This window comes from Schistocerca gregaria, chromosome 1 (genome assembly GCF_023897955.1).
Source record: "Schistocerca gregaria isolate iqSchGreg1 chromosome 1, iqSchGreg1.2, whole genome shotgun sequence".
Taxonomy (NCBI): domain Eukaryota; kingdom Metazoa; phylum Arthropoda; class Insecta; order Orthoptera; family Acrididae; genus Schistocerca; species Schistocerca gregaria.
This window is the reverse complement of record NC_064920.1, coordinates 313,854,956-313,874,189: the sequence shown is the minus strand read 5'-3', so window position 1 is coordinate 313,874,189 and position 19,234 is coordinate 313,854,956. Positions and strand designations below refer to the sequence as shown.

Here is a 19,234-nt window from a genome sequence, read left to right as displayed (position 1 = left end):
CCATGGTTCATGTGTTGATAGCCGTTTCAATTTATGTTTTCCTTGTCTGCATGATAAATACCATCCCGCAACGTGTGATGTCGAGAGCACATGCGACGAGTAAATTGTACATTATTATCCTTGTCGTCTGGCTCATTATGAGTTACTGTATTATTTTCATTGTCATTCACGTATGGACTCACACGATGTACAATCAATCAATAACACTTGTGATGGTTGGCCTTCCTTTGTGTCCAAATTTATGTCATACTTTCAGAATAATATCTCTTTCTGTCATCCGACCGCGGTGTTCCAGTCCGTTTTCTAATTTCCCTCTCACTAGCTTTCCAGTCAAACATCTCTGGCGTGAATGGTATTCTATATATAATGTCTGCCTGAATTATGGCGGCTACTTTAAGATCCTCCTTACTCGCAGCGATCCATTTAATTGGCTCAGTTTTGGCCTTGCTTCTGTTTTTGTAGAATTCTACTATTTGTTCCGTCAACCTAGTGGGCGTCATTCCTTTAATGTGCCCATAAAATTTAAGTCTTTGTTTTCTTATGTTACCATGTATGTCTGTGTATTCTTCTATTTCCTTCTTACATCTAAGCCTATAAGTTCCTCCATCAGTAATTTTGGGTCGTAATATTATCCTAATAATCTTTCTTTCTTTAATTTTTAATTTCTTGAATATCCCTCTTTCTATTTACAATTGAATTTTCTGCTACATAAAGATATTCAGGTTTGATTACAGTGCTGCGATGACTATGTTTAGTGAATTTAGAAAGTGTTTTCTTATTATAAATATGGAGTTGCCAACTATTGACAACGAACTCCTTTTGCAGCTTTTTCCAGGCCGTTTTCTGTATGATCCCCCCCCCCCCCCCCAAGTATTTAAACTGAGAAACCCTTTTTATTTTTCCATATTTCCTGTTCAAAAACTTTGGTGCTTCTTTTTTGTGTGTCATATACTTCATTATTCCAATGATATTTGTAGTCCTGTTTTTTCCATTACTTCTTTAAGAATTTCTATTTGTTTTGAGCTGTGATAATATCCCTAGTTAAAACTGTCAGATAGTCTGCAAAGACGAGACAATCTACTTTAATATTAGTTCCACCTGACTTGATTGATTGATCTATGTTATGAATCGAATTTTGTTTTCGACATTCTGCAATTACCTTTTCCGAAACACAGTTAAACAGTAATCGGGATAGTGCATCTCCCTGTCTAAAACAAGTCTTTATGGTTCAGAAATTTTTCCCGTGAATTTAACTTTAGAGACAGTGTCTGATAACGTTTCCTTAATCACTGTTAAGAGTTTTATTATCTAGCCCTTCTTCCTCTAAAATTTGGAAAAGAGATTCATGATCAACTAATTAGTAGGACTTCTAAAATCCACAAATGTACGAAAAATATTGTTACTAGAAATTCTTTGGTGCCTAACGATTAGTTTTAAATAAAGAATTTGTTCCGGACAGGATCTGTTTGGTCTAAAGCGTGCTTCGTATTCGCCAACTTTAGAATCTAACTGTTCCTGGGCCCGATAAAGTAAACATTGCGAGAGAATTTTTTATGTGACCGGAAGAAGAGAGATTCCCCGGTAATTATTAACTTCTATCCTCTTTTTAATGCAATAGATTAATTATGGCAGTTTTCCAGTCCTCGGGTATATTATCAGTTTCCCAAATATGTCATATTAGTTGAGTTATCTCTTTCATAGCGTTAGAGCCAGCAGATTTTAGTAGTTCTGCAATTATGCCGTCCCCTCCGGATACTTTATTGTTTTTTAAGTCCCTTAATTTCTTTAGTTATTTCGATTCAATCGGGTTCTTTAGAGTTAGGGGCTGGTGTTATTAGTTTGCTTTGGTTGGAATTTATTCGCTGGCTCTTGACATTTTAACAGTTTTTTAAAATAATTAGCAAGTACCTTACAATTTTCCTTGTTGTTGAGCCAAATTGCCATTTGCACTTTTGAAGCAAAGACTCTGAGGTTGGTAAACGCTTACTTTTGTTTCGAATGTTTTATAAAAGTTTCTTGAATTGTTCTTTTGCAAGTCTTTTTCGATTTCTAAAATTTGGGCATTTTCGTAGTTTCATTTACTCTGTCTAATTAATTTAGATATTCCTTTTCTTACAGTTAGAAAGGTGGTGTACGTATTTTCAGTTTTGTTACTATTCGGACTTTTAAATGCCTCATGCTGTTTCACAATGCGTGTTCCACCAAGGGTGCTTTTGTTTCTTTCGAAGCGGAATTAAATTTTGTGCTGTTTTGATTAACTTTCCTTTTAGTGTTTGCCAATTGTTGGATTGTTTATTGTCAAGTTCGCTTGTTAGAGGTGGGGTTATTTTAGCAGTGTTAAATTTTGAGATAACATTTTTTGTTTTAAAGAGTGTTTAAGGTTGAATTTTTACTTTTATTCGTGTTAAATAATGGCCAGAATCAGTATTAGCCCCTTTCCTAACTTGGACATTTAAAATTTCTTTGTAGATAGGGTGTGAAATCGTTACATGATCGATTTGAAATTCCCTGATAAATGTATTGGGTGCTGCCAAGTTTTTTCTTGAGAGGGGTTCTTTTTTAAAATACATTGACGAGATTTTAAGGCTAAAATTTTTGCACGTTTCAACAAGTCTTTGGCCATTTTGGTTTGTCCATTTTCGCACAGGAATTCGACCCACCGTTTTCTTATTCTTTTTTTCTCTTTACCTAACTTAGCATTAAAGTCACACATTAAATTTTTAACATGGCTAGAGGGAATTTTCGATATGATGCTGTCTACCATATCCCAAGCTTCATTAACTTCTTCAGGTTTTTTACCGTTAATCTTATTGACTGGCATTTGGGCATTAATTAAAGTTAATGCTCTATTTGCGCATTTAAGAGATATTGTCATTAGTCTATTATTAACGGGTTTTACCTCCGTTATTGAATTTAAAGTATTTTTTGGAGACTGCAATAGCAACTCGCAGATGTGGTGTATTACTTCAGTTTTACTTTTAGAAAGACGATAATTGCTGGAATCCATGATGTTATTGTACGTCACTCGTGTTTCTTGAACTGCCAAAACTTGAATCGTCTGTTCTTATTGTATCTCCCAAGCTATGAAGTTTATTTGGTTGCAGAAGTGTATGTTAAGTGCTGCACAAAAAAGTATTTGTTTCGATTTTAAGTTGGCCAGAGGATTCCGACTTTCTCTACTGAATCACATTGTATTTTAGCCTGGCCGCTCCAGAATCCGAAAGACCAGTTGCGCCAATAATACTGGCGGTGGATTGACCACCTGGGGTGATGATTGTACCTGAAATCAGGTGGGGTTCAGCAGACTCACTGAGTGAACTCAGAGTGTTCAGACTTGAAGGGTTAGTTCCAGATTATAAATTACAACCGCACCAGTGGTGAACAGAAGCTGACCTCTTTGCCGCTTGCTATAAGAGACACCCAAAGTGGATTTGGTTTTATTTTGCCTTGGTCCGGGACTGCTTATTCTGTTTTCGCAACTGTTCACCTCATCTGGTGGAACTTTCACTAGCCGCCACCTGTGACCCGTCCAGTACCCTACGCAAGGCCGGCTTCTTAGATTTTACTTACAAAGTCTGTACTAATGACTGTTAATAACATCATTCGCATCATTGTATTCCGAGGTCTGACTTAGGTTTTCCAAGCCTGTCACTGTCGTTGAAAATTTAATTAAAAATAGTAGATAACAAAGAATATATGAAGTTGAATAAAACTTCACGAAAATTGACGTGTTTTTTCATTATTTTACCTCTCAAATGTCATATAAATTAAATAATGTGACTAGTGGTGAAGGAAATATAAATTGAAAAACACGTGTTAGAGAGTTCGAGCCCGCGCCTGGTCCACGACCTTTTTGTTACGCGCGAACGCTAATCACTGGATCACAATCACCTTTGCACAAATACATAGTTACAAAACAGACGCGTAAAACGTCTCTTGCGATTGCCCGAAATTTGGTATTCTCGGCACACTCTTGACACTGTGAATCTCGGAATATTGAATTTCTTAGCGATTTTCGAAATGGCATGTCCTATGCGTCGTCTCCAACGATCATTACGCCTTCAGAGGCATTTAATTCAGTCGTTCGACCATAATTACGTCGGAAATCCATTCGCACGAATCACCTAAGTAAAAATGACAGTTCCGCCAATGCTCTGCCCTGTTATGTGTACATGATATTACTGCCATTTGTGTGTGTGTGCATGTCGCTATCCTATGACTTCTGTCTTCTCAGTAGGTTACAGGACAATCAGTTTAAGAAGTCGGGGATACAAAGTACCGACGACGTTTATTTACAGAAGGTTTGAAAAACGAGGGGGGGGGGGGGGGGGGGGGAGCCGACATCAGGGAAGAACAGTTCTGGCTCCGAAAAATTGTAAGAACACGCGAGGCAATACTGTCTTATGTGTTTATCTTAGAAGTCAGTTTGAAAGAAGGTAAACTCCACATTTAGAGCGTTAGTAGATTTAGAGAAACCTTTTGTCAACATTGATTGAAATATACACTTTCAAATTCTGAAGGTACCAGAGATAAAATATAGGAAGTGAGATGTTATCTACAAGTCGTACAGAAGTTTGCTATTTGGTTGATATGTCATTGCCAAAAGATCCTATGGATAGTCTGGCTCCCTGTAATCACTGTTTCTCAATTAGCACCACCCAGGAGGCACTTGTAGGGTATTTTAAGGTTAAACCTACGGACGTGATCTACGCAGATGCACTGCCCTTATGAGAGAAGTCCACGAGATCTCCAGGAATTCTAACCTATCCGTGGAGAGCTACCTGCCACTTTTAAATCGCAAGAGACTGAAATCACGCCATGCAACTCTGTGCGATGCTGCTGACATGGTTGCTAAGGATTTCAAGCCTCTTCAAGAATGGAAAGGTCGGTGGGAAGCAGTGACAGATGTGCACCTGCATAACATCCTCTCAGGTGCTAAACTTCCAAGTGGGTTCGGCCTACCACGCAAGACCTGGACTACTCTCAACAGAATCCGTACCGACCATGGCCGATGCAGGGATGCTCTTTTTAAGTGGAAGAAGCTGCCTGATCCAGCCTTTGACTGCGGGGCTCCATACCAGACTGTTCACCACATTGTCAGTGAATGCAGGATTCGAACCTATCACGGCGGCAAAGAGGAGTTCCTGCTAGCAACTCCGTATGCAGTGCGCTGGATTGAAGGACTGAATATTCAGTTGTAAAGACAAACTTAAGTTTCTTGTGTGTCAATATGTACATCAGTATATGTAATTTAATTTCATGATATGGCTGTATTAGCCATACGCTAAATAATGTACAAAAGTCAGATTGTAGTTGCACGTTTCGGAAGTTTATAGCATATTCCCGATGTGATTAAAATTGTACATAGTGTATGCAGTAGAGAAATTAAAGTACAATGGTATTAAAGCTCAGAGAGGTTTGCTATGACGTAGTATTTATGACAGAGACGTCAAGGAACTGGAAAGATCAGTTGAACGGAATGAATAACGGTTTGAAATGAGGTCGTAAGATGAACATCAACAGATGAAAAATAGCGGTAATGGAATATAGTAGAATTAAATCAATTGACTCTGCGGGAACACTAAAAGTAGTATATGAATTATATAATTCGAACAGCAAAATAACTACCCATGGGCGAAGCACAGAGAGTATAAAATGCAGACTGGCAATAGCAAGCGTTTCTGAAAAAGTGAAATTTGTTATCACCGAACAGAATTTTCACGAAATTTCTTCACTGATTGCGAATTATTTGATATCAGCTGTGTAGATATACTACCTACCAGTTACATGAAAATCTGTGTCGGACCGGTACTCGAAACCGGATATCTAGCTTATCACGAGCGGCCGCCTTAACCATTTCGGCCACCCATGCACGCTTTCCAGATTGATTCAAACCTCCATACGCCACACCTTCTACATCCTCTAATGCTCACAATATTACTTGGTTTCCCGCAATAGAGAGTGAGATTACGTCCAACGTTATTCTCGTCGTCTAGGCTTACAATACTTATTTTACAGTGTCTGTTCCTTGCGACACGCATGCATGACTGACAAACAGACATTGCAAAATAAGTAGAAATTTAACCATTAGGAAGTATTTCTGAACTAATTTGTCTGTAGCATAGTCTTGTACGGATGAGAAACGTTGACAATAAACGGCTCAGGCAAGAAGAAATTAGCTTTAGAAATGTGGTGCTGTAGAAGAATGTTGAAGATTAGGTGGATAGACCACGTAAATAGTGAGCAGGTATTGAATCTAACTGGGGGTTGGAACTCAAGAAGGGATCCATTAATAGTTGGTAGGACACGTCCTGAGGCTTCAAGAAATCGCCAGTGTTGTAACAGTGCGTGTGTGTGTGTGTGTGTGTGTGTATGAGGGAGAGAGTGAGAGAGAGAGAGAGAGAGAGAGAGAGAGAGAGGGATGGTGGAGGAGGGGTGTTTTGTGGGTTTTGTGTGTGTGTGTGTGTGTGTGAGAGAGAGAGAGAGAGAGAGAGAGAGAGAGAGAGAGAGAGAGAGATGGTGGAGGGGGGGGGGGGCTGTAGAGGGAGAGCAAGGCGCTTGAATAAAGTAAGTAGGTTCAAATGAATATAGGCTTCAGGAGTTACACAGAGATGAAGAAGCTTGCACAAGATAGAGTAGCGTAGAGAGCTGCATCAAAGCAGTCTTCAAACTACGTAGCAAGCAAGGTAACATGATATTATTTACAATTGATTAAAAACAGCAAAAGTGTATTCGCTCTGAACCATCTAAAACCTCTTTGCTGTACAATATTAATATATCTAATGATGATCTTTTTACTCCTGATAGTTTAAGATATAGATTCAGATTTTATCAGGATGCAGAAACATTACATGTAACCATGTATGTTTTCCACAAAAGAAAGTTCATCAGTTTTTCCACGGAATGTGTAGGGCATATCGTCTCTTACTTACCAAAGCTCCACTTGTACTTCAGCTCCGAGTATGTCGATGGCATAACTGAAAAAACAAAAGTATTTTTATACAGTAATAATAATAATAATAATAATAATAATAATAAAGTTTTAATAATAGAACGTGCGAACTATTACGTAATTGTTTGTTTAGAGGCGAACATGCCTTGTTCTGAAGAACGACGTAATCATTTGAATATTAGTAAATCAATAATTATGACAAAGAGGCTACAGTATATTGTAAAATTACTACTTTAGGTGAATACAAGAGCACACATCAGTTAGCTTCACGACACTTATAGCACGGCTGAATCATTGGAAGTTAAACAAATACCATTATCGGCTTAACCTAAACGCCATCCCTCTACATGTTTGCAGAGAGGAAGGAGATCCAATCACAAACACACACACACACGCACGCACGCACACACACATACACACTCATATTAACGTATTTGCAAGCAATCTCCGGCTCCCTGGACATCATCTCCCAAGCAGCCTTCACATAGTGTTAGCATCCAAAGATATAGCAAAGTATAAACTGTAGTATGTGTTCATCAACAGTGCCAACACCCCGATATAGCTCCCTGGTCTGCTAATCTAATGCTCTTAGCAATCAGACTGCCAGGGGATATCCAAAGCTCAGCTAACTGACCATCTTCCCGCGTGGTACTCAACATAATATGGAACACTCAAGCTCTAAATGTACGTTATTATGTACCTGCTATATGCATTTGTCTGAATACTGGTGTAACTAATCGTATGGCTGTAGTGCCCAAACCTGGTTCTTGTAAACTATACTCCTGCTCTGTCTAGATGGTACTTACACACCTACACAAATATTCAGTTCTCTATTCGCAGTTTTTGGTACGATTATTGCAGGGCATACAAAAGAACATTTTACTGTTAGTTTAGACATATAGTCACCAACATGGATTAAATTGAGAATATCCCAAATGCGTACCAACGGAATTTTATCATTTCTAATTTTGTTACCAGAAGGATTTTTTTAACATACTACCTCTGTGTATCCTTTGTTACATTTTCGTCTTGTCTACTCGCTTCAGTATACTGTGATTGTAAAACTTGTTTTATGTCGCTTTTAGTCCTTTGTAAAGCAATCTAACTTCGTACCAGCGTACGACTTACACTAATGTCTACTTTGAATTGTCAAAGAAAACTGTAATCTGTAATTTAACATTTACAGCGTCCAGTTGGCTGTATGAGCACGTCACGAGAACTTTTAAATTAAAAGACATTTTCTTCCCACAAATTAATTTTGTAATTAATGAAAGTATACAAAAAGTACCATCGTCTTAAATATTCTTTGCTGTAAACTGATGCGCTTTGGAATACAAATTAGACTTACCATAGAGGTATTCGATTATCATAGCAATGCCGTACACCTGAAAAGAAACGGAAGTATTATCAGTTCAATGTCGTCAACGATTACTTCACAATGCCGGATGTCGGATAAAGACAAAAGAATAACATAATTAACATCACAAATGTCCATCACACATAATTTCATTTCATAATTGGAGAATTGCGAGGATAAGAGAACGAGGTTGGTACAAAATTAAAGGTAAAATCATATTTCTCATGATATTTTCCATTGACTTTAATGCACTTGATCCATTGAGATTACCATTTATTTATTCTCTCGAAAAAGAAATTATTTCCATTATATTAACAAAACTGGGAATAATCCCCCTCCCTCCATCAACAAGCCATGTTTTGAGGTTAGGAACAGGAAAACCTGCTATGAAATGGTAGGAATAATTTCAAAGCTTAGCTCGTGTACTGTTGTCTTCGCAACTAGTCACTGTGTCAGCAGCCACGGGTCAGTTCTCTCATACACAGCCATGTATGTTGATACAAAGTCCTCACGTACTTAGTTTACAACTTGGGTGTGGTACAGTTACGCAAATAAAAATGTTTTATCGTCACACTACACTTGGTTGTATCTATTTACATAATATGAGTGATGACCATCACCTATAACTGCATGTTGCATCAGATCGAAATTTTCGGAAGACTCGTTATCATAATTAGCCCTCTCTATGGCCATATCAATTAACAAAATTTTCTGTTGTTGTTGTTGTTGTTGTTGTGGTCTTCAGTCCAGAGACTGGTTTGATGCAGCTCTCCATGCTACTCTATCCTCTGCAAGCCTCTTCATCTCCCAGTACCTACTGCAACCTACATCCTTCTGAATCTACTTAGTGTATTCATCTCTTGGTCTCCCTCTGCGATGTTTACCCTCCACGCTGCCCTCCAGTACTAAATTGGTGATCACTTGATGCTTCAGAACATATCCTATTAACCGATCCCTTCTTCTAGTCAGGTTGTGCCACACATTTCTCTTCACCCCAATTCTATTCAATACCTTCTCATTAGTTATGCGATCTACCCATCTAATCTTCAGCATTCTTCTGTAGCACCACATTTCGAAAGCTTCTATTCTCTTCTTGTCCAAACTATTTATCGTCCATGTTTCACTTCCATGCATGGCTACACTCCATCCAAATTCTTTCAGAAACGACTTCCTGACACTTAAATCTATACTCCTTGTTAACAAATTTCTCTTCTTCAGAAACGCTTTCCTTGCCATTGCCAGTCTACATTTTATATCCTCTCTGCTTCCACCATCATCAGTTATTATGCTCCCCAAATGGCAAAACACCGTTACTACTTTGAGTGTCTCATTTCCTAATTCCCTCTTATCACCAGACTTAATCGACTACATTCCATTATCCTCGTTTTGCTTTTGTTTATGTTCATCCTATATCCTCCTTTCAAGACACATTCCAACACGTTCAAGTGCTCTGCCAGGCCATTTTCAGTCTCTGACAGAATTATAATGTCATCGGCGAACCTCAAAGTTTTTATTTCTTCTCCATTGATTTTAATTCCTTCTCCAAATTTTTCTTTTTTGTTTCCGTTACTGCTTTCTCAATATACAGATTGAATAACATCGGGGATAGGCTACAACCCTATCTCACTCCCTTCCAAACCACTGCTTCCATTTTATGCCCTTCGACACTTATAACTGACGTCTGGTTTCTGTACAAATTGTAAATAGCCTTTCGCTCCCTGTATTTTACCAATACCACCTTCAGAATTTGAAAGAGAGTATTCCAGTCAACATCGTCAAAAGCTTTCTCAAAGTCTACAAATGACAGAAACGTAGGTTTGCCTTTCCTTAATCTAAGTCGTAGAGGCAGTATTGCCTCACGTGTTCCAACATTTCTACAGAATCCAAATTGATCTCCCCCGAGGTCGGCTTCTACCAGTTTCTCCACTCGTATGTAAAGAATTCGCGTTATAATTTTGCAGCTGAGACTTATTAAACTGATAGTTCGGTAATTTTCAAATCAGTCAACACCTGCTTTCTTTGGGAATGGAATTATCATATTCTTCTTAAAGTCTGAGGGTATTTCTCCTGTCTCATACATCTAGCTTACCAGATGGTAGAGTTTTGTCAGGGCTGGCTCTCCCAAGGCTGTCAGTAGTTCTAATAGTATGCTGTCTATTCACGGGACCTTCTCTCGACTTAGGCCCTTCAGTGCTCTGTCAAACTCTTCATGCAGTATCAGATCTCCTATTTCATTTTCATCTACACCCTCTTCCATTTCCATAATATTGTCCTCAAGTACATTGCCCTTGTATAGAACCTGTCTACCCTCCTTCCACCTTTCTGCTTTCCCTTCTTTGCTTAGATCTTGGTTCCCATCTGAGCTCTTGATATTCATACAAGTGGTTCTCTTTTCTCCAAAGGTCTCGTTAATTTTCCAGTAGGCAGCACCTGTCTTACACCTAGTGAGATATGCCTCTACATTCTTACATTTGCTCTCTAGCCATCCCCGCTTAACCATTTTGCACGTCCGGTCGATCTCATTTTTGAGACGCTTGTATTCCTTTTTGTCTGCTTCATTTACAGCATTTTTATATTTTCTCCTTTCATCAATTAAATTCAATATCTCTTCTGTTACCCAAGCATTTCTACTAGCCCTCGTCTTTTTACCTACTTGATTCTCTGCTACCTTCACTACTTCATCCCTCAAAGCTACCCATTCTTCTTCTACTGTTTCTATTTTCCCCATTCCTGTCAATCGTTCCCTAATGCTCTCCCTGAAACTCTTTACAACCTCTGGTTTTGTCAGTTTATCCAGATCCCACCTCTTTAAATTCTCACCTTTTTGAAGTTTCTTCAGTTTTAATCTACAGTTCATAACCAATAGTTACGGTCAGAGTCCACATCTGCCCCTGGAAATGTCTCACAATTTAAAACCTGGTTCCTAAATCTCTGTCTTACCATTATATAATCTTTCTGAAACCTTCATCTCCATGCCTCTATCATGTATACACCTTAATTTTATGTATCTTGGACCAAGTGTTAGCTATGATTAAGTTACGCTCTGTGCAAAATTTTACCAGGCAGCTTCCTCTTTCATTTCTTACCCCCATTCCATATTCACCTACTACATTTCCTTCTCTTCCTTTTCCTACTGTCGAATTTTAGTCACCCATGACTATTAAATTTTCGTCTCCTTTCACTATCTGAATATATTCTTTTATCTCATCATACATTTCATCAATCTCTTCGTCATCTGCGGAGATAATTGGCATATAAACTTGTACTGTTGTGGTAGGTGTGGGCTTCGTATCTATCTTGGCCACAATAATGCGTTCACTGGGCTGTTTGTAGTAGCTTACCCGCATTCCTATTTTCCTATTCGTTATTAAACCTACTCCTGCATTACCCCTATTTGATTTCGATTTATAATCCTGTATTCACCTGACCAGAAGTCTTGTTCCTCTTGCCACCGAACTTCACTAATTCCCACTATATCTAACTTTAACCTATCCACTTCCCTTTTAAATTTTCTAACCTACCTGCACGATTAAGGGATCTGACATTCCACGCTCCGACTCCTAGAAAGCCAGTTGTCTTTCTCCTGATAACAACATCCTCTGAGTAGTCCCCGCCCAGAGACCCGAATGGAGAGCTATTTTAACTCAGTAATATTTTACCCAAGAGGACGCTACCATCGTTCAACCATCAAGTAAAGGTGCATGCCCCCGGTAAAAATTACGGTTGTAGTTTCCCCTCGCTTTTAGCCGTTCGCAATACCAGCGCAGCAAGTCTGTGCAGCAAGGCTTGGTTAGTGTTACAAGGCCAGATCAGTCAATCATCCAGACTGTAGCCCCTGCAAATATTGAAAAGGCTGCTGCCCCTCTTCAGGAACCACACGTTTGTCTGGCATCTCAACAGATACCCCTCCGTTGTGGTTGCACCTACGGTACGGCTTTCTCTATCGCTGAGGCACACAAGACTCCCCACCAACGGCAACGTCCATGGTTCATTTTCTGTTATTCGGTAGATATTGTTTGTACTGATAAACCAACATTTGTATGTATGAAGACAGGCATTTAGTCGATATTTCTGCTCTCCTCGCCTACTGTGTGTGTGTTTCAATTTGAAGAACACCGTAGTATATTTTTACGTAGCTTCCATCTTGTATACCGATCCTCCACAGTCCTGGTAGTCTGTACAATATATGACTGAGCTTGTAAGCGGCACACTCGCTTACAACAGCTGGGCAAATCCGCCATTCCAGAACACTATCTTGGCACCAGAAAACACAACAACACAGAAATTTTGGCATACACTTCCAGCTATTGGGATGGCTCTCTCACTTGACAAAAAAAAAAAAAAAAAAAAAAAAAACGGAGCGACGGAGTTTATGTTACCTCACCCGTCGGTTATTATGAGGGTTGCCCAGAAAGTAATGCACCGCATTTTTATTTTCTCATCCGAAAACAATACTACGAATGCGAAACGTTACGTATGTAATATTTGAAGTCTTCTGAGTGAGCGTTCCAAGTTTCCCTCACTTCCGACAGGGAGAGTATCTGCACGAGAGTTTCAAAATGGTGTCCATAGGTGACATGCATTACAAGCAACGCACCGTCATTGAATTTCTTACTATAGAGAAAGAAACTGTGGGGAATATTCACAAACAAAGTCTATGGAGCATCTGCTGTCGACAAAAGTACAGTCAGTCCCTGGGCACAGAGGATGATGTCATCAGAAGCCGGTTCGGCGGAGCTCCGATTTGCATCGGTCGGGGAGATCGTCCACGGATGTCACACCTGACATGTTGCAGCGATATGACGTAATTCGCGAGGACAGACGCATTACGACTCGGCATTTGGCGCTGCATCTGTCAGCAGAGGAAGTGTGGATACACTTATCCGTACTCTTGGATATTCAAAAGGATTGGTACCGAGAAGGCATATACGCCCTTGTTTCGCGCTGGAGGAAGGCCATAGAACGGGATGGAGATTTCTTGGAAAAATAGGGTGTGTAGATAAAACACCATTCTTTCGTGTGTGTAATCCTCATAACGTTCAATAAAGGTCGAAGAAAAAAAATGCGGTGCATAACTTTCTGGGTTCGTAATTTCACTATCGATAACTTCTGAAGTTATCATCGTTGATTTGTGACAGCGCTAGTGTTTTATATATAGGGGGATGGTTATCTTTATGGAGTTTCTCTGAAAACCGAGATTTTAATTGAGCTTGCACGGCTTTTACTTGCTGCAGTTTTGTCTTGAAAATGGCAGGGCGTGTTTCTGTCGAAGTATCGGTGGTTGTCGACGACGCCAGCCGGCTACAGTCCCGTAAGTTATTTGAACATTGTATAGGCCGGGAGAAGCTAAGATCTCACAATATCCTTTTCGTTCACCCAGTTTCAAATGGTTCAAATGGCTCTGAGCATTCTACGACTTAACATCTGAGGTCATCAGTCCCCTAGAACTTAGAGCTATTTAGACCTAACTAACGTAAGAACGTCACACACATCCATGCCCGAGGCAGGATTCGAACCTGCGACCGTAGCGGTCGCGCGGTTCCTGATTGAAGCGCCTAGAACTGCTCGGTCACGGCGGCCGCCCTCAGTTTCATTTTTGAAAAACTGCATAGAATAAGAATATCTCATATATGCAGAAGTCGTCGGAAAAAGCACATGGAGCAAAATGCGGGATACTTTCTAGGAGCAAGGCTTCGTAACAATACTAGGAATATAACGTAAGTGATGGAGACTGAATCAGATTGGTTTTGCTCAAAATAGGGGTCTGGAAAGTACGAGAACAAGAATCCAGTAAGTGCCAAAAGAATGACGACACTTCGGGAAGATCTAGGAAGAGGTGGAGAGAGGAATTATGAAGAGACAGATCAGCCAAAAAGTCCAAGTCTCACTTAAGTGATAATGAAAGTGTAAGAAGCTCAAAATGAAGCTCATGGATTTGCATTACCAGAATGACAGCTACTAAAGGAGAGGAAAAATAATTTCCTGAAAACAAATTGTTGTCCATCGCTTCCAGTTTTATTCCATCTATGTCTAAGAAGTCTCTGGACTAAGAGTGCAGGATATTATATTCACTGTCATCTGGTCGAACTGAGTAAGACATTAATATTTTCCAATTGTGCGGATGTGAGGCAGGATTGCTATAAACTAAACATAATAAGTAGAATATTCAGTCCACTTAAAAAATGTACTTCGCACAAAATAACAAAGCATTTTGAGAGGCAATCCTAGCATCGTTAGGGGTTTGATACTTTGCTGGAGAAAAAATGACGGTGGTCACCTTGTCGTCTAGCAAAAGTCAGTAAACATTTTTAAGCCTCATGTCGTCATAGAGTCGTTTCAGACAAATACTTTATTTAAGGTACTGCCTGAGGCTTGTTATCGGTAGCGATTAAGGAAATTTCAAAAGTCGAGAGTATCTAAAATACGTCCCATCCTGTGACACAAGGTATATTGGACCCACGGGGAGCCTATTTTCGATCACATACAAGTAACGTAAAGACGCATTTAGAGTTAGGAAATACAAATCAGAAGTAGCTACCGCGTGCACAAAACAGGCCAAGGCCAAGGTGCAGAAGTAGTAGATGATAGATAGAAATCTTGTACATGGGAAAGATAGGAAGAAAGCTCCAATTGTTGGAAGAATTAGAAACAGCCTTTCACGAAAAGAAAATGGTTCAAATGGCTCTGAGCACTAAGGGACTTAACATCTGAGGTGATAAATCACCTAGAACTTAGAACTACTTAAACCTAACTAACCTACGGACAGTACACACATCCATGCTGGAGACAGGACTCGAACCTGCGACCGTAGCAGCAGCGCACTTCCAGACTGAAGCGCCAAGAACCGCTCGGCCACACCAGCCGGCCACGAAAAGAAATACATCAGTTTTCTTAACGTACAAACAAAGAAAAACGGAATAAGGTTTTTAAAGCTTTTTACCTTATTTTAATGCTGATTGATAGGTACGAGCATTTCGCAAGCTAAAAATTTAGTGATTAGAGATTAGAGATAGTATATGTCATCACATAAGAAGTGTCTTTGGATAGGAGTAAAGAGAAAATGACCTATGTAATAACATTATTGTTCTGTGACTAGCTGAGCATACGGGGAGCAGGCTTAAGTTTTAATTATCACCTCCAAAACATAAAGTTAAGTAATTATTTTTTGTCTATTTGCAAGTACACACAGAAATCATTATGCATAGAACCGTTTCATACAAACAGTAGAGCCAAAAGAAAACGTCGCAAGTCGTTGACAGAGGGTGTGCCGTGCGGTGATTTTAATTTTCCTCATTTGGTGAGGAAGAGCGCTGATACAATCTATGCTGAGTTGGAGAAAGTGAATGGCAACAATGCACCATCATTGACTCAGTGGTTACGTGGCACAGACGCTTGCTTGGTAGTCAGACAAACCTGGATGGCGCGAAGCGAAATACATCATCTCTCTGAGGAAATTCGGAAGTCGCAAGAGACGTGGAAACATTGGTGCTCGAACGCCGAAGTCTCACAACCGAAACAAAATTGGAAACCATTCATGGATCAGATTTGAGCATCTTGTACGACATTTTACATGTGACAAAAGTCGTCACCATTTGATTTCCAAGACTTCTCACACTCTTTCAAAGATCTCACCGAAGAGAGGCAGCAACGTAAATGTTTCAGCTGTTTCACACCAATCCAGGTGGCTTCTTTAGCCACCTGACAGCCGTGCAGATACGACACATTTTTCATAATGGTAGATGACTTGCCGAAAACGCTGCTTGTAGAAATCCGCGTCTTCATTTTGTCGTATAATGGTACACTGCTGCCGTATGTCTCCAACAGCTCAGCTTCAATTGTTGCAGCGTTGTTTCTCTTGAAATGCAGGAAATTATTTACAGCACGATAATCCACTTTACCAATGGGTTCATAGACATTACGGAACTTTAATTTTTGGCTGTGATATTTATAACTTCCTCCCCCCATGAACCATGGACCTTGCCGTTGGTGGGGAGGCTTGCGTGCCTCGGCGATACAGATAGCCGTACCGTAGGTGCAACCACAACGCAGGGGTATCTGTTGAGAGGCCAGACAAACGTGTGGTTCCTGAAGAGGGGCAGCAGCCTTTTCAGTAGTTGCAAGGGCAACAGTCTGGATGATTGACTGATCTGGCCTTGCAACAATAACCAAAACGGCCTTGCTGTGCTGGTACTGCGAACGGCTGAAAGCAAGGGGAAACTACGGCCGTAATCTTTCCCGAGGGCATGCAGCTTTACTGTATGATTAAATGATGATGGCGTCCTCTTGGGTAAAATATTCCGGAGGTTAAATAGTCCCCCATTCGGATCTCCGGGCGGGGACTACTCAAGAGGATGTCGTTATCAGGAAAAGAAAACTGGCGTTCTACGGATCGGAGCGTGGAATGTCAGATCCCTTAATCGGGCAGGCAGGTTAGAAAATTTAAAAGGGAAATGGATAGGTTAAAGTTAGATATAGTGGGAATTAGTGAAGTGCGGTGGCAGGAGGAACAAGACTTTTGGTCATGTGACTACAGGGTTATAAACACAAAATCAAATAGGGGTAATGCAGGAGTAGGTTTAATAATGAATAGGAAAATAGGAATGCGGGTAAGCTACTACAAACAGCATAGTGGACGCATTATTCTGGCCAAGATAGATACGAAGCCCACACCTACTACAGTACTACAAGTTTATATGCCAACTAGCTCTGCAGATGACGAAGAAATTGAAGAAATGTATGATCAAATAAAAGAAATTATTCAGATAGTGAAGGGTGACGAAAATTTAATAGTGATGGGTGACTGGAATTCGGTTGTAGGAAAAGGGAGAGAAGGAAACGTAGTAGGTGAATATGGACTGGGGCAAAGAAATGAAAGAGGAAGCCGAATGGTAGAATTTTGCACAGAGCACAACTTAATCATAGCTAACATTTGGTTCAAGAACCATAAAAGAAGGCTGTATACATGGAAGAATGCTGGAGATACTGACAGGTTTCAGATAGATTATATAATGGTAAGACAGAGATTTAGGAACCAGGTTTTAAATTGTAAGACATTTCCAGGGGCAGATGTGGACTCTGACCACAATCTATTGGTTATGACCTGTAGATTAAAACTAAAGAAACTGCAAAAATGTGGGAATTTAAGGAGATGGGACCTGGATAAACTAAAAGAACCAGAGGTTGTACAGAGTTTCAGGGAGAGCATAAGGGAGCAAATGACAGGAATGGTAGAAAGAAATACGGTAGGAGAAAAATGGGTAGCTTTGACGAATGACGTAGTGAAGGCAGCAGAGGATCAAGTAGGTAAAAAGATGAAGGCTAGTAGAAATCCTTAGGTAACAGAATAAATATTGAATTTAATTGATGAAAGAAGAAAATATAAAAATGCTGTAAATGAAGCAGGCAAAAAGGAATACAGACGTCTCAAAAATGAGATTGACAGAAAGTGCAAAACGGCTAAGCAAGGATGGCTAGAGGACAAATGTAAGGATGCAGAGGCTTATCTCACTAGGGGTAAGATAGATACAGCCTACAGGAAAATTAGAGAGACCTTTGGAGATAAGAGAACAACTTGTATGAACATCAAGAGCTCAGATGGAAACCCAGTTCTAAGCAAAGAAGGAAAAGCAGAAAGGTGGAAGGAGTATATAGAGGGTCTATACAAGGGCGATGGACTTGAGGATAATATTATGGAAATGGAAGAAGATGTAGATGAAGATGAAATGGGAGATACGATACTGCGTGAAGAGTTCGACAGAGCACTGAAAGACCTGAGTCGAAACAAGGCCCCCGGAGTAGACAACATTCCATTGGAACTACTGACGGCCTTGGGAGAGCCAGTCCTGACAAAACTCTACCATCTGGTGAGCAAGATGTATGAGACTTCAAGAAGAATATAATAATTCCAATCCCAAAGAAAGCAGGTGTTGACAGATGTGAAAATTACCGAACTATCAGTTTAATAAGTCACAGCTGCAAAACACTAACGCGAATTCTTTACAGACGAATGGAAAAACTAGTAGAAGCCGACCTCGGGGAAGATCAGCTTGGATTCCGTAGAAATGTTGGAACACGTGAGGCAATACTGTCCCTACGACTTATCTTAGAAGCTAGATTAAGGAAGGGAAAACCTGCGTTTCTAGCATTTGTAGACTCAGAGAAAGATTTTGGCAATGTTGATTGGAATACTCTCTTTCAAATTCTGAAGGTAGCAGGGGTAAAATACAGGGAGCGAAATGCTATTCACAATTTGTACAGAAACCAGATGGCAGTCATAAGAGTCGAGGGGCATGAAAGGAAAGCAATGGTTGGGAAAGGAGTGAGACAGGGTAATAGCCTCTCCTCGATGTTATTCAATCTGTATATTGAGCAAGCAGTGAAGGAAACAAAAGAAAAATTCGGAGTAGGTATTAAAATCCATGGAGAAGAAATAAAAATGTTGAGGTTCGCCGATGACATCGTAATTCTGTCAGAGACAGCAAAGGACTTGGAAGAGCAGTTGAACGGAATGGAGAGTGCCTTGAAAGGAGGATATAGGATGAGCATCAACAAAAGCAAAACGAGGATAATGAAATGTAGTCGAATAAAGTCGGGGGATGCTGAGGGAATTAGATTAGGAACTGAGACAATTAAAGTAGTAAAGGAGTTTTGCTATTTGGGGAGCAAAATAACTGATGATGGTCGAAGTAGAGAGGATATAAAATGTAGACTGGCAATGGCCAAGAGAGCGTTTCTGAAGAAGAGAAATTTGTTAACATCGAGTATAGATTTAAGTGTCAGGAAATCATTTCTGAAAGTATTTGTATGGAGTGTAGCCATGTATGGAAGTGAAACATGGACGATAACTAGTTTGGACAAGAAGAGAATAGAAGCTTTCGAAATGTGGTGCTACAGAAGAATGCTGAAGATTAGATGGGTATATCACA

The 19,234-nt window shown here is 39.9% G+C and overlaps 1 protein-coding gene across 4 annotated transcripts in view; it reads right to left on the bottom strand.

Moving 5' to 3' along the window:
• The window catches only part of LOC126343256 (uncharacterized), a 78,901-nt gene that overhangs the window by 31,276 nt on the left and 28,391 nt on the right, over positions 1-19,234 (bottom strand). For all 4 annotated transcript variants that reach the window (XM_050001923.1, XM_050001926.1, XM_050001927.1 and 1 more), the window contains 2 exons: positions 8,301-8,337; positions 6,933-6,977 (listed from right to left, as the gene is read on the bottom strand). In XM_050001923.1, coding sequence (XP_049857880.1) covers positions 6,933-6,977; positions 8,301-8,337 — 82 coding nt within the window. The remainder of the gene's footprint in view (positions 1-6,932; positions 6,978-8,300; positions 8,338-19,234) is intronic.